Consider the following 10621-nt stretch of genomic DNA (forward strand, 5'->3'; position numbering starts at 1 on the left):
GTGGGCCCCGCGGGGCAAAGTCTCCTGGAGGCTCCGCGGGCCCAGGCGGGATGGGCGTGCTGGGCCGGGCCCTGCTGTGGCTGCAGCTCTGCGGTAAGCGGGGCCCGCGCCGGTGGGGGCCGCACCGTGCGCCGCGGCTGGGCCCCGGCCCGACAGGCCCGGCGGGTCAAGGTCCCCCGAGGGGTGGGCGGCGAGGGCTTGAGGGGCTGCGAGACTCGAGTGCGCGGCGGGGCGCGCCAGGAGCCCGGGCCAGCCCAGCGCTGGGGCCTCGGCTCCCGCCCTCGGCGCCGCCGGCCCGTCTGCGAAGTGGCCGCGTCCTCAGGCCCTGCCGAGAGCAGCGACTGCGCGCGTGAGGCTGCCGGGCTCTGCAGCCTGCCTCAGTTTCCCCGTCCCCGAGGGCGCGCTGGCCCTCCTGCGTCGCAGCCCGGCTGGCGCGCCTCTTCGGTGCCCGCCGCCCAGCGCCCGGGAGCTTTAGAACCTGCAGCCCCATCCCCGTCCCGCTCTCTTAGCCCCTCGCGGCCCCCTCAGGACATAGCTCCCGTTCAGAGCCGCCCCCAGCCCCTCTTCTCAGCAGAGGCTTCCGCCGCCCCTTCCCCTCCGTCCTCGCTCATCACTGTCCTCACCGGGCCGGGCCGTCGCCAGCGCCGGGCAAACTGGGGGAGGCGGTCTTGGTCGGCGTCCTGGAGGCGGGCACGTTTGCGAGGGCTCTGCGGTTCCAGTAGAAGTTAGTCGGCGAGCGTCGGGGCCGGGCTCCCGCAGGGTCTGGTCCGACGCGGGGAGGGACGGGGGCCCGGGCGTGCGTCGCCGCGGGGACCCCATCTGCGCCCCGACTGTGGGGCGCCTGGGCGAGAACCCGGGTGCTGCGGGCCCCGGGGACCACTCAGTCGCCCCCTCCCCAGCGCTGACCCGGGCCGCCTACAAATTCTGGGTCCCCAACACCGACTTCGACGCCGCCACCAACTGGAGCCAGAACCGGACCCCGTGCGCGGGCGCCGCCGTCAGGTTCCCCGCGGACAAGGTGCCTGCGCCCCCCCTGGGCTCGGGTGGGGCCGCGGGGTCCGCCCGCTGACGCCGCTTCCTCCTGCAGATGGTGTCAGTCCTGGTGCGAGAAGGTCACAGCATCTCGGACATGGTGAGGCGCTGCGGCTGCGACGCGGGTCAGGGCGGCTGGCGGTCGGAGCCCGACCCGCCTGGCACGCCCCTTCCTTGCCTCCTCACCGGCCCCCACCGCAGGGGGGACCGTGCAGGCCTCGGGCCCTCGGCCTCTGGAGGGGCTTCTGGGAGGGGACACTGGTCCTGCGGTCCCAGCCCAGGCTGTGCCCCAGCCTTGGAGGCAGGTGCGGAGGGCGCCTCGGGTCCCCAATGCCCTCTGCCTGTGGCCTCCGCCTCCCACCCCCCCACCCCCGCCCCGCCACCCAGTCTGTCTTCCCTGAGGTTTGCGCTGGGAAACCCCCCCTCCCTAACCCCACCCCCACCCCCACCCCCATCCCCCAAACCCCTTTCCTGTCCTGGTGCCAGAAACTCCATCAGAACTCCAGGGGAGCTTTTTCTCAAACTGCTTCACAGAACGTTAGCGTCCAGAGGACGGTGGGAATTAGGAGGGAAAAAGAAGTTCCATAACCACGTACGTTTGGAGCTGCGCTTGCCTGGAGCCTCACAATGTGTTAAGGGCTCTGATAAGGCCTGTGAGAAAGGCTGCAGTCATCAAAGGCGCGTGTCAGAAGCAACCTACCGGCCAAGTGCAGCCACATGGCTGGAGCTAAAGACGGTTTTTACGTTTTCAGTGCTTGGAGGGAAAGTCGAAAGAAGACGACTATTTCGTGGCACGAGGAATTCAAATCTCAGGGTCCATAGTTTTATCGGCAGAGCCCCGCCCATTCGATCACTAGCATCGATGGCCGCGGCAGAGTTGAGTGGCTATGACCGTGCGCAAAGCTTAACATATTTACTCTCCAGCCCTTTACAGAAAGGGCCCCCATCCCTGATTTGGAGCGTCGTTTCCCAGACCCCCAGGGTCTCAGAGTCCGCTCGTGGGGAAGCCCCTCCCCAGAGCCGCTGCTCCCGGGGTTGGAACGGATCGTTGTCCCGTCGCCTGTGGACCTGCCAGCATCGGTCACACCCTCGTGAGGGTCGCTGGCCCCCAGCAAAGGGCGGAGCTGGGGGCTCTGCGCGTGGGTTCCAGGGTTGGGATCCTCAGCGGAGGCCACTGGATTTTGTGTGGGTGAGTGGGGGCGGCCCATTGGCCCCGGCCCCACCCAGTCTCTTGCCCTGATGCAGGATCTGGGACGCAGGCCTTATTTCCCCTCCGAGGCGGCTCGGGTAATTGACGGTTTTTAAAGCGGCATTAATTCTGGGAGCCTGGCCCCGCGCAGGGCCGGACTGGTGAGCGCAGGGGACCCCTTCCCTGGGGAGGAGACATCAGGCAGAGGCTGGGTGTCCACTGTGCCCGCAGATCCGGGTTGGGACGCCCTTCCACATTTGTCCAACCCAAAGACTAAAGTGCGGCCGAGGGGGCGGCGAGGGGGCGGAGGCAGAGGCCTGGGGGGCAGCGGCTGGATCCAGCGATCCCGCCCCCACAGCCCGTGCGCCACCCAGGCAACCGGCCCGCGCCGCGGCGAGAGCGCAGGGGCACCTGGAGCAGGTGGGGGACTCCCCAGCAGAGGAATCAATTGGGGGTGGGGTGTCGGGGCCTGGGGGCCCCTCCGGGCCCACTTCGTTACTTTGATGATCTCTTCCTTTGGAAAAGCTTGGGGATCTTAAAAGAGACAAGGTTCTTTCCTTCCTTCCTTCATTTACTCATCCATTCATTTCCTGATAGGTCCCTCCAGCCAGCCCTTCCTGCCATTCCCAGCTGCCCAGACGGGAGCCCCTCCTCCCTTTCTGGGGACCCCTGGGCACCGACCCATGGGACACTGCCTCACGTCCCCAGCCGCCCCACACCGCGCCGCCCCCGGAGGACTCGGGTGGGAACAGTCCAGGAGCCCAGGGACAGGGGCGATGGCCCCGGGGTCGCAGCCGGCGGAGGCGGAATGGACTCGGCGCCGCCCGAGGCCGCCTCCCGCGCCCGCTGCACCGGGGTCCCCTCCTCCACGACCCCCGGCGCTCAGCGTCGTCCGGCTGCGGAGACGTCGCCTCATAAGAGGTGCAGCGACGTCGGTGTTTTAATTTCTGTTTCTCAGACTTGAAGCTTCTCACCCTGGGATTTTCCTTTTTCTGCACCCCCCTCTCCTGGCCCATTTCCACCCTCCGCCCGGTGTTCTCATTTGAAAGGAATCTCTATTTTCTGTCCGCGGGTGGGTGCGGTTTGAGATCCTGCGGAGCGCGCCCTTGAACGGACGTCGTGATCCGTGCGACGCCGGATCCGCCGCCTTAGATAGAACCAAGCTTTTGGTGTTTTAAGAGTCCCTTCTCTGCTCCTCTGTCACAACCATAATCAAATCTATGTCACGTCTGTTACGTCACGGTTCCACCCTTAGGGGCACATGTTTCGGGCGGCCTAGCTGTGAAACCAGCCGCACGTTTCTCCTGAGAATGAGCGCAATTGCCACATCCTGCTCCAAACCCCCAGCCCTGCCCCTTGGCTTTGCGGCGCTGCCGTCACGGCTCATCAGACGCCCGGGGTGTGTGCGGGGCCCTCTCAGAGCGCTGCCTTCAGTCTCTGGTCTCTTTGCCTGTCCTGCGGGCGCCGCGCGCTCCCCACGCTGTGGATCTGCGGGACGTCTTACTACCCATTGGGGCAACTCCCCCTTCACCCTTCTGCTACAAGGTCAACTGGTTCTCTGTGGATCTGATTGATGCAGAGAAATTGTAGAGTAGGTTTATCAGGAAACAACAGCAACACCACCAAAACCTTGGAATTTTGATTGGGAATGAACAACGGCTTTTTACAGTCAGGTCATCCATTCAGGAGCATACACCATCTCTCCAAATATTTCAGGTCATCCATCATAAAACTCTTTACTACAATTTCTTTTCTTTTCTTTTCTTTTCTTTTCTTTTTTTACTAGAGTTTTAAAGTGGTCCCCATAGAGATTTTGTATAGTGTCAGTTAATTCATAAATACTTTATAGTTTGGTTTCTTTCTTTTTTTTTTTTGCTGAGGAAGATTTGCCCTGAGCTAATGTCCATGCCAATTTTCCTCTATTTTTTTTAGTATGTGGGCCACCAGCACAGCGTGGCCACTAACAGAGTGGTGTAGGTCTGTGGCTGGGAACCAAACCTGGGCTGCCAAGGTGGAATGTGCTGAAGTTAACCACTAGGCCACCGGGGCTGGCCTCTATGGTTTGGTTTCCATTGTGAATGGTGCTTTATTTTTGAAAATTATATTCTCTAGTTGGCTATTTTTGTAAATGACAGTTGTTCCTCTTCCCTTCCAGTCCTAACCCCTTTTATTTCTTTTTCTTTCCTTATAGCATTGTCCAGGGCCTCTTCCCTTATGTTAACAGAAGTGATGAAAGGGGGTCCTCGTCTTGTTCCAATGTGACAGAGAAGGCATGTTGTTTCTCCATTGAATTTAACGTTTGCTGTAGGGTTTTGGCACATAAACTTTATTAAATTGTGGGAATTCTATTCTATCGCCAGTTTGCCATCAGCTTTTTAAAAAATCGTAAGTATGTTGTTGGACTTCTTCAGTTTTTTTCTACATCAATCGAGATGTGATTTTCTTCCCTCCTTTAGCCTGTTAATGAGGGTTTCTGAGGTTGAACCATCCTTGCAGGACTGATGTCCTCCTGGCACCTTCCTGCAGGTGCTGGTCAAAGTGTGCCACTTTTTCAAACGCCCCACTTCTTCAGGACACTTGATTTCCCTCTGTCATACTAGACTGATTTTGCTGGCACAGGACTCTCCACTGCCATCTGCTGGGACACTAACACACACGCCACTGGGAAGCTGGGCTGGGAGCTGTCCCCTCTCCTTCCCTGCAGTCCTGGGACATGACCCCTATGACCACCGTGTATTTAAAAAATGCGTTATTGGATCTAGTCAGCCAATATTTTATTTAAGGTTTTTGCATCTTTGTTTATAAGTAAAATGAGCTTATAACTTTTCTATCTTGTATTGTCTTTCATCTGGTTTTGGAATCAAGATTACACTGGCCTCATAAAATAGACTACGCAATTTTCACTCTTTTTTTTCCCCCCCAGAACAAGTTCTGTAAGAAGTTACTTATTCCTTGAGAGTTCAGTATACGTCACCTGTGGGTTTGGGGAAGAGCAGGTCTTTGACTAACAGTTGAATTTCCTTAATGCTTTCCAGTCTGTTTAAATTCTCTATTGCTTCTTGTGTCAATTCTGACATTTTAAGTTTTTCTAGAGATTGATATATTTCATCCAGGTTTTCAAGCTTGGCAGTCCTTTTAATTTCTTAAAATTTCAATATCTGTATCTTCCCCCAGGAGCAAGCAAGTTCTTACTGTACTCCTGGCCCCCTTTGGTCTCTCCCTCCCCCATCACATTTTAGTTCTAGCTTTTAAAAATCTAACAAGACCAATAAACTGTACTAAAGCATTTCATCACCCTGACTTCCCATATCTCTTTGTAGCTTCTGGATTTCTTTCATTCCTTCTTCCTCCAAGCGTGTTTTCAGAGTAGGTGGTTGTGTGGCAACCATTTTGAAGTCTTTTAGCCCTGCGGATATTTTTTATTATGCTCTTGCGTTTGAATGGAAGGTTGGCTGGATATAAAATCCTAGATGGAAAGTTCTTTTCCTTTAATATATAAAACATTACTCTATTGTCTTTTTGCATCCATTGCTGTTGCCAAGAAACCTGATTTCTGGATTTTTTTTCTTTGCTGGGTGATCTGTTCTTTCTCTCTGAAGCTTTTAGAACGTTCTCTTTGTCTTCGATATGCATAAACGCACCGTCCTGTGTCTGGGTGTGGCTCTCCTTTTTTCCTGTTTGGCACTTAGTGAGACCTTTCAGTCCCAGGTTTCCTAGCTTTCTTCAAATCTGGAAAATTCATCTTTGTTGTTTTTTCAATTATTTCCTCTTCTCCTCCACCTTTGTATCTGAATTTGGGCACTTGGATGTCGAGCCTCCTGTCTCTCTTGGTTTCTCTCTCTCAGTCCTTTCCTGCTGTCTTCTGGAGAGTTCCTTAACAAGAACACCCAATCACTGGGTGTTCTTCAGCTGGATCAGTCGTCATGTTTTTCTCAGCTATTGTGCTCTTCCTTTCAACTATTATACTTTTCATAATTTATTTATATTTCTCCCTTTGGTTCTTTTTAAAAACAAGTTCTTGTTCATGCTTCACACTGTTAATACCTCCCCTGTTCCTGAGGTATAGCGTGTCCATTTGTCCCCATGGTTCGCCCCTGGCTCCTGTGGGTGGGGTTGCCTTGTTGTCACAGCGCTGCACCCTCAGGTGTGGAGGTAGTTGGCCTGTGACCTCGCATTCTCCTGGTGTCAGCCTCCTGGTCAGGTCCAGAGCTCAAAGATGGAATGAAGAGCAGGCCCTGCCCAGCAAATTGGGACACGAGGCTGGGCCGTGGGTGGACGGCCCCTGATGAGGCTGAACCCCTCATGATCCTGCACTGAGCGGCTCCCCGTGGCCCAGCCCTCACCTCCAACCTCAATCCCGAGGGTCAGAAGGAGGAGGGCCTCGGAGGGGAGAGGAAGGGAGGGGGCCCGGTCAGTCTTCCCTCTCCTGGCCTTCTCGCCGTATTTCCTCTGATACCTGAGGCCTGGGCTGTGGCCGCACTTCTGTGGTGAACGGGCTGCCGTCGTGGACCCTAGGCCTGCGGGGAGGCGGGGGCGACTCCAAGGCCCCCTACCCTCTCTGTCACCCCTGGAACCCCTCCCCAGAACCGTAGCTTCCTTTCCTTCCTCACACGGTTCAGGGCTGCCTTGAGACTCCCCAGCGGCTTTGGTTCCTGGAATCCACGAGCCCCTGGCTTGTACAGTTTCTCAGGGGTGACGGGGGAGGGTAATGGCCCTGGAAAGTGTTACCAAGTCCCAAACTCCACGCTCCCAGGTCTCAGGCTAGGTCCTGCTCGTTGGCCTGCGGCCCTGCTCCCTCTGGCCTATTTGACCCTCAGCCAGGGCGAGGCGCCCCCAGGCCCTGACCTCCACTGCCCACTCTGTGGCCATGGTCTAGGATCTCCACCCCAGGGACGGGGGGCGGGGGTGGGCGCGGAGCGGGAGCCTCTGGCGCCCTGGACCTCCGCGTGGCGCCGCCTCAGCCTGCGCTTCCTGCAGCTCCTACCGCTGGATGGGGAATTCGTCCTGGCCTCAGGAGCCAGATTCAGCGCCCCAGACGCCAGCTCGGACCCTGACTGCAGCGCAGGTTAGGGGGCCGGGCCGGGGCGGGGCCAGGAGGGAGCGCATTGGTGGGCGGGGCCTGGAGGGCAGGGCGAGTTCCGGGTTGGGGCGGGATCAAGGGCGGGGCCTGGATGGGGCGCGTCTTGAGAGGCGGGGCCAGACTGAGGGCGTGTGTAGAGGCGGGGCCTGGGTGGGGGCACATCCTGGTTGGAGGGCCTGCCTCCCGCGGTAGGGCCTGGATGGAGGGTACTTGGGGGCGGGGCCAGATTGAGGGCGCGCTTGGGGGCGGGGCCTGTCCTAGTTGGCCGGCGCGTCTCAGGGGTGGGGCCGGGATGCGGGCTGCGTTTTGGGGGCGGGGCCAGGCTGAGGGCCTGCCCCGATTGGGGGGCGTGTCTCGGAGCGGGGCCAGGTTGATGGGCGTGGTGGGGGCGGGGCCTGCCCTAGTCGGAGAGCGTGCCTCGGGGATGGGGCCTGATGGAGGCGCGTCTCGGTGCGGAGCCTGGGTGGAGGGCGTGCCTTGGGGGCGGGGCCTGGTTAGGGGCGTTTCCGGGCGCAGCTCACGGGACACGTGCCCGTCCAGGCGCCCCAGCGCTCTTCCTCGACCCTGACCGCTTCTCGTGGCACGACCCGAGCGTCTGGCGCTCCGGGCACGCGGCGCGCGGGCTCTTCTCCGTGGACGCCGAGCGCGTGCCCTGCCGTCACGACGACGTCGTCTTCCCGTCCGACGCCTCCTTCCGTGTGGGCCTCGGCCTCGGCGCCCGGACCGTGCGCGTCCGCAGCGTCTGGGCGCTGGGCCAGGTGAGCCGGGCGCGCAGGGGCGGGAGGGGGCTCGGGTCTCATCCCCCGCCTTTGCCCTGGCAGTGCCCCTCCCCGGAGCGCTTCCCTCCCCTGCTAGTCTGGAGAACTCAGATGTTGTCTTCTCCTCGGGCTGGCCCCGCTGGGGACGCGCCACTCGCAGACGTTCACGCGCGACGAGGACCTGGCCGCTTTCCTGGCGTCCCGCGCCGGCCGCCTGCGCTTCCACGGGCCGGGCGCGCTGAGCGTGGGCTCCGAGGCCTGCGCCGACCCGTCGGGCTGCATCTGCGGCAACGCCGAGGTGAGCGCGGCCCGCAGCGGGCGGCCGGGGGAGCGCGCGAGGTGGGGTGGGCGCTGGGCCCGAGGTCGGGACTGTGCGGGCCTGCTCCCCTCCCGGGACGCAAGGCCGTCTCTCGCTGCGGCCTGCTCCTCGTCCTCTGCGCGCTGACCCCCGCTTGCCCCCTTCCAGGTGCAGCCGTGGATCTGCGAGGCCCTGCTCCAGCCCCTGGGCGGCCACTGCCCCCCTGCCGCCTGCCACGACGCCCTCCGACCCGAGGGACAGTGCTGCGACCTCTGCGGTGAGCGCCTCCGTCTGGCTCCTGCTTTCTGGGACGGCCTGGCCACTCTGGCTCACCCCACCCCAGCCTCAGTTTCCCTGTCGGTCCCGGGGCTCTCGGCGGTGACCCCTGCCCTCCTGTCGCAGGAGCCATCGTGTTGCTGACCCACGGCCCCGCCTTTGACCTGGACCGGTACCGGGCGCGGCTGCTGGACTCCTTCCTGGCCCTGGTAATGAGGCCGCCCCCAACCCAGCCCCTACAGCCTCTGCAGCCCCCGCCTGGGACTTCCCCCTGAGCAGAGATCCTGGGACCCCATCCGCCTCATAGACTCGTCCACTCTCCGCTTGCCTGTCCACCATTGTCCCTGCCGCCAACGTCCCTGCAGGTCCGAGGGGCGGAATACCCCGGCCAACACTGTCCCCCCTCCCAGCCCCAGTACCAGGGGCTGCAAATGGCGGTGTCCAAGGTGCCGCGCACGCCCCAGTCCCGCGAGGCCACGGGCGTGGAGGCGGACACGGAGATCCAGGTGGTGCTGGCGGAAACCGGGACCGAGACGGGAGGCGCGGGGCGGCTGGCCCGGGCCCTTCTGGCGGACGTCGCCGAGCACGGTAACCGTAGGCGCCCCCTTCCCGGCCCCCAGCCCCGCCCAGCCCCCCCCCCTCCCCGGGCAGACTGAGCCGGCGCCCTCCGTTGCAGGCGAGGCCCTCGGGGTCCTGTCGGCGACGGCCCGGGAGTCGGGTGCGCCTGTCGGGGACGGCTCGGCGGCGGCGCAGGGTGGCCCGGCGCCGCGCGCGGCGCTGGCGGGCGGAGTAGTGGCCGCCCTGCTCCTGTTGCTGGCGCTGCTGGCGGGGGCGCTGCTGTTGCGCCGCGCCGGGAGGCTCAGGTACGCGGGGCGGGGCCGTGGGGGCGGGGCTCAGGTACGCGGGGCGGGGCTCAGGTACGCGGGGCCGGGGCTCAGGTACGCGGGGCGGGGCCGGGCCGTGGAGGGCGGGGCTCAGGTATGCGGGGCGGGGCCGCGGGGGCCGGGGCTGCCGCAGGGTCTCACGCGCTTCCCAGCTCTCCAGGTGGAGAAGGCGCGACGAGGCGGCTCCCGCGCCGGCCGGGGCGCCCCTGGGCTTCGACAACCCGGTGTTCGATGTGGCGGGCTCTGCGGAGCAGGTGAGGGGGCGGGCGTGGTTGAGGCCTCTCCGAGGCAGGGCTCAGCGCCCGACGCCTTCTGACTCCGCGCCCCCGCAGCCCCCCGCCCCGCAGGCAGACGCTAGGAGCACCAGCCGCAGCTATTTTGTGAACCCGCTGTTCGAGGCCGAGGCTTGAGCTGCCGCGTGACCCGCCCGCCCCGCTCCTGCCCGGCGTCTCTGGCACCGCTGCTCCTCTTCTCGCCCCCCGGCCCCCGCCAGCCAAAGATAAAGTGGTCTTGCCCAATAAAGGGGTTTCTTGCACCTGCTGTCAGCCGTGGACACACCACCTCCTGCACCCACAGCCCTTTGCCCCTGCCTCGGGGGGTGCCCTCGTTGGTCACACAGTTGAACGGGGAGTGGTCCTCCACCCCTTCCACCCGCCTGGCCATCACCTGTAGGGTGGGGCAGCGGGGCGCTTCTGATTGGTGAAGTTGCTCTAGGAGGGGGCTGCCCCTGGTGCTGAAGGAACCCATGGAAGGAGCCCGGACCACACCGGGCAAGAAGTGACTGGAGCAGGGAAGGTGGGGGGAGAGAAGCAAACCCCAGTGAGGCACCAGGCGGAGCTGGAGCGAGGTGGGCTGCCCAGGCCCAGGCTGCGCCCAGATGGGACAGAGAAAGGGCCAGCCAGGTAGACAGGGAGGTCCGCCAGACAGGGCAGATTGGGCTCCCCAAGGGGAGCCCCAGGGACAGGGTAGGTCTGTCCCCTCTGCTGGGGGCCAGGGGCAGAGCTGCCCCCACACAGTGGTGGAGCACATCCCGGGCAGGTGGCATCCTGCTGGGTGGGCAAGGTGTTTGATGTCCATCACTGCAAATCCAGGCCTTGCCCTTCC

General features: G+C 62.4%; 1 protein-coding gene across 3 annotated transcripts; it reads left to right on the top strand.

Moving 5' to 3' along the window:
* Window positions 1–10057, top strand: AMN (amnion associated transmembrane protein). Of its 3 annotated transcripts, none has more exons than XM_070593340.1 (12): window positions 1–93; window positions 900–1018; window positions 1088–1132; window positions 7199–7286; window positions 7842–8059; window positions 8220–8357; window positions 8526–8634; window positions 8760–8842; window positions 9044–9221; window positions 9310–9496; window positions 9670–9771; window positions 9850–10057. In XM_070593340.1, the coding sequence occupies exons 1-12, from the start codon at window positions 51–53 to the stop codon at window positions 9899–9901; spliced, it is 1362 nt and encodes a 453-aa protein (XP_070449441.1). In that variant the 5' UTR covers window positions 1–50; the 3' UTR covers window positions 9902–10057. The 3 variants fall into 3 exon arrangements, with proteins under 3 accessions (XP_070449441.1, XP_070449440.1, XP_070449442.1); XM_070593339.1 differs by having other exon boundaries at window positions 9678–9771; XM_070593341.1 differs by lacking the exon at window positions 9310–9496 and having other exon boundaries at window positions 9678–9771.
* Window positions 10058–10621: the final 564 nt, after the last annotated feature.

The sequence above is a fragment of the Equus przewalskii genome, chromosome 25 (genome assembly GCF_037783145.1).
Source record: "Equus przewalskii isolate Varuska chromosome 25, EquPr2, whole genome shotgun sequence".
In the NCBI taxonomy this organism is placed as follows: Eukaryota; Metazoa; Chordata; class Mammalia; order Perissodactyla; family Equidae; genus Equus; species Equus przewalskii.

What these genes read in the sequence shown, in the direction of transcription:
- AMN (XM_070593339.1), top strand. Translation starts at nt 51, where the DNA reads ATGGGCGTGCTGGGCCGGGCCCTGCTGTGGCTGCAGCTCTGCG. An exon ending in GCTGTGGCTGCAGCTCTGCG is followed by an intron (nt 94 to 899) that starts GTAAGCGGGGCC and finishes CCCCCTCCCCAG; the next exon opens with CGCTGACCCGGGCCGCCTAC. An exon ending in CGCCGCGCCGGGAGGCTCAG is followed by an intron (nt 9,497 to 9,677) that starts GTACGCGGGGCG and finishes CCAGCTCTCCAG; the next exon opens with GTGGAGAAGGCGCGACGAGG.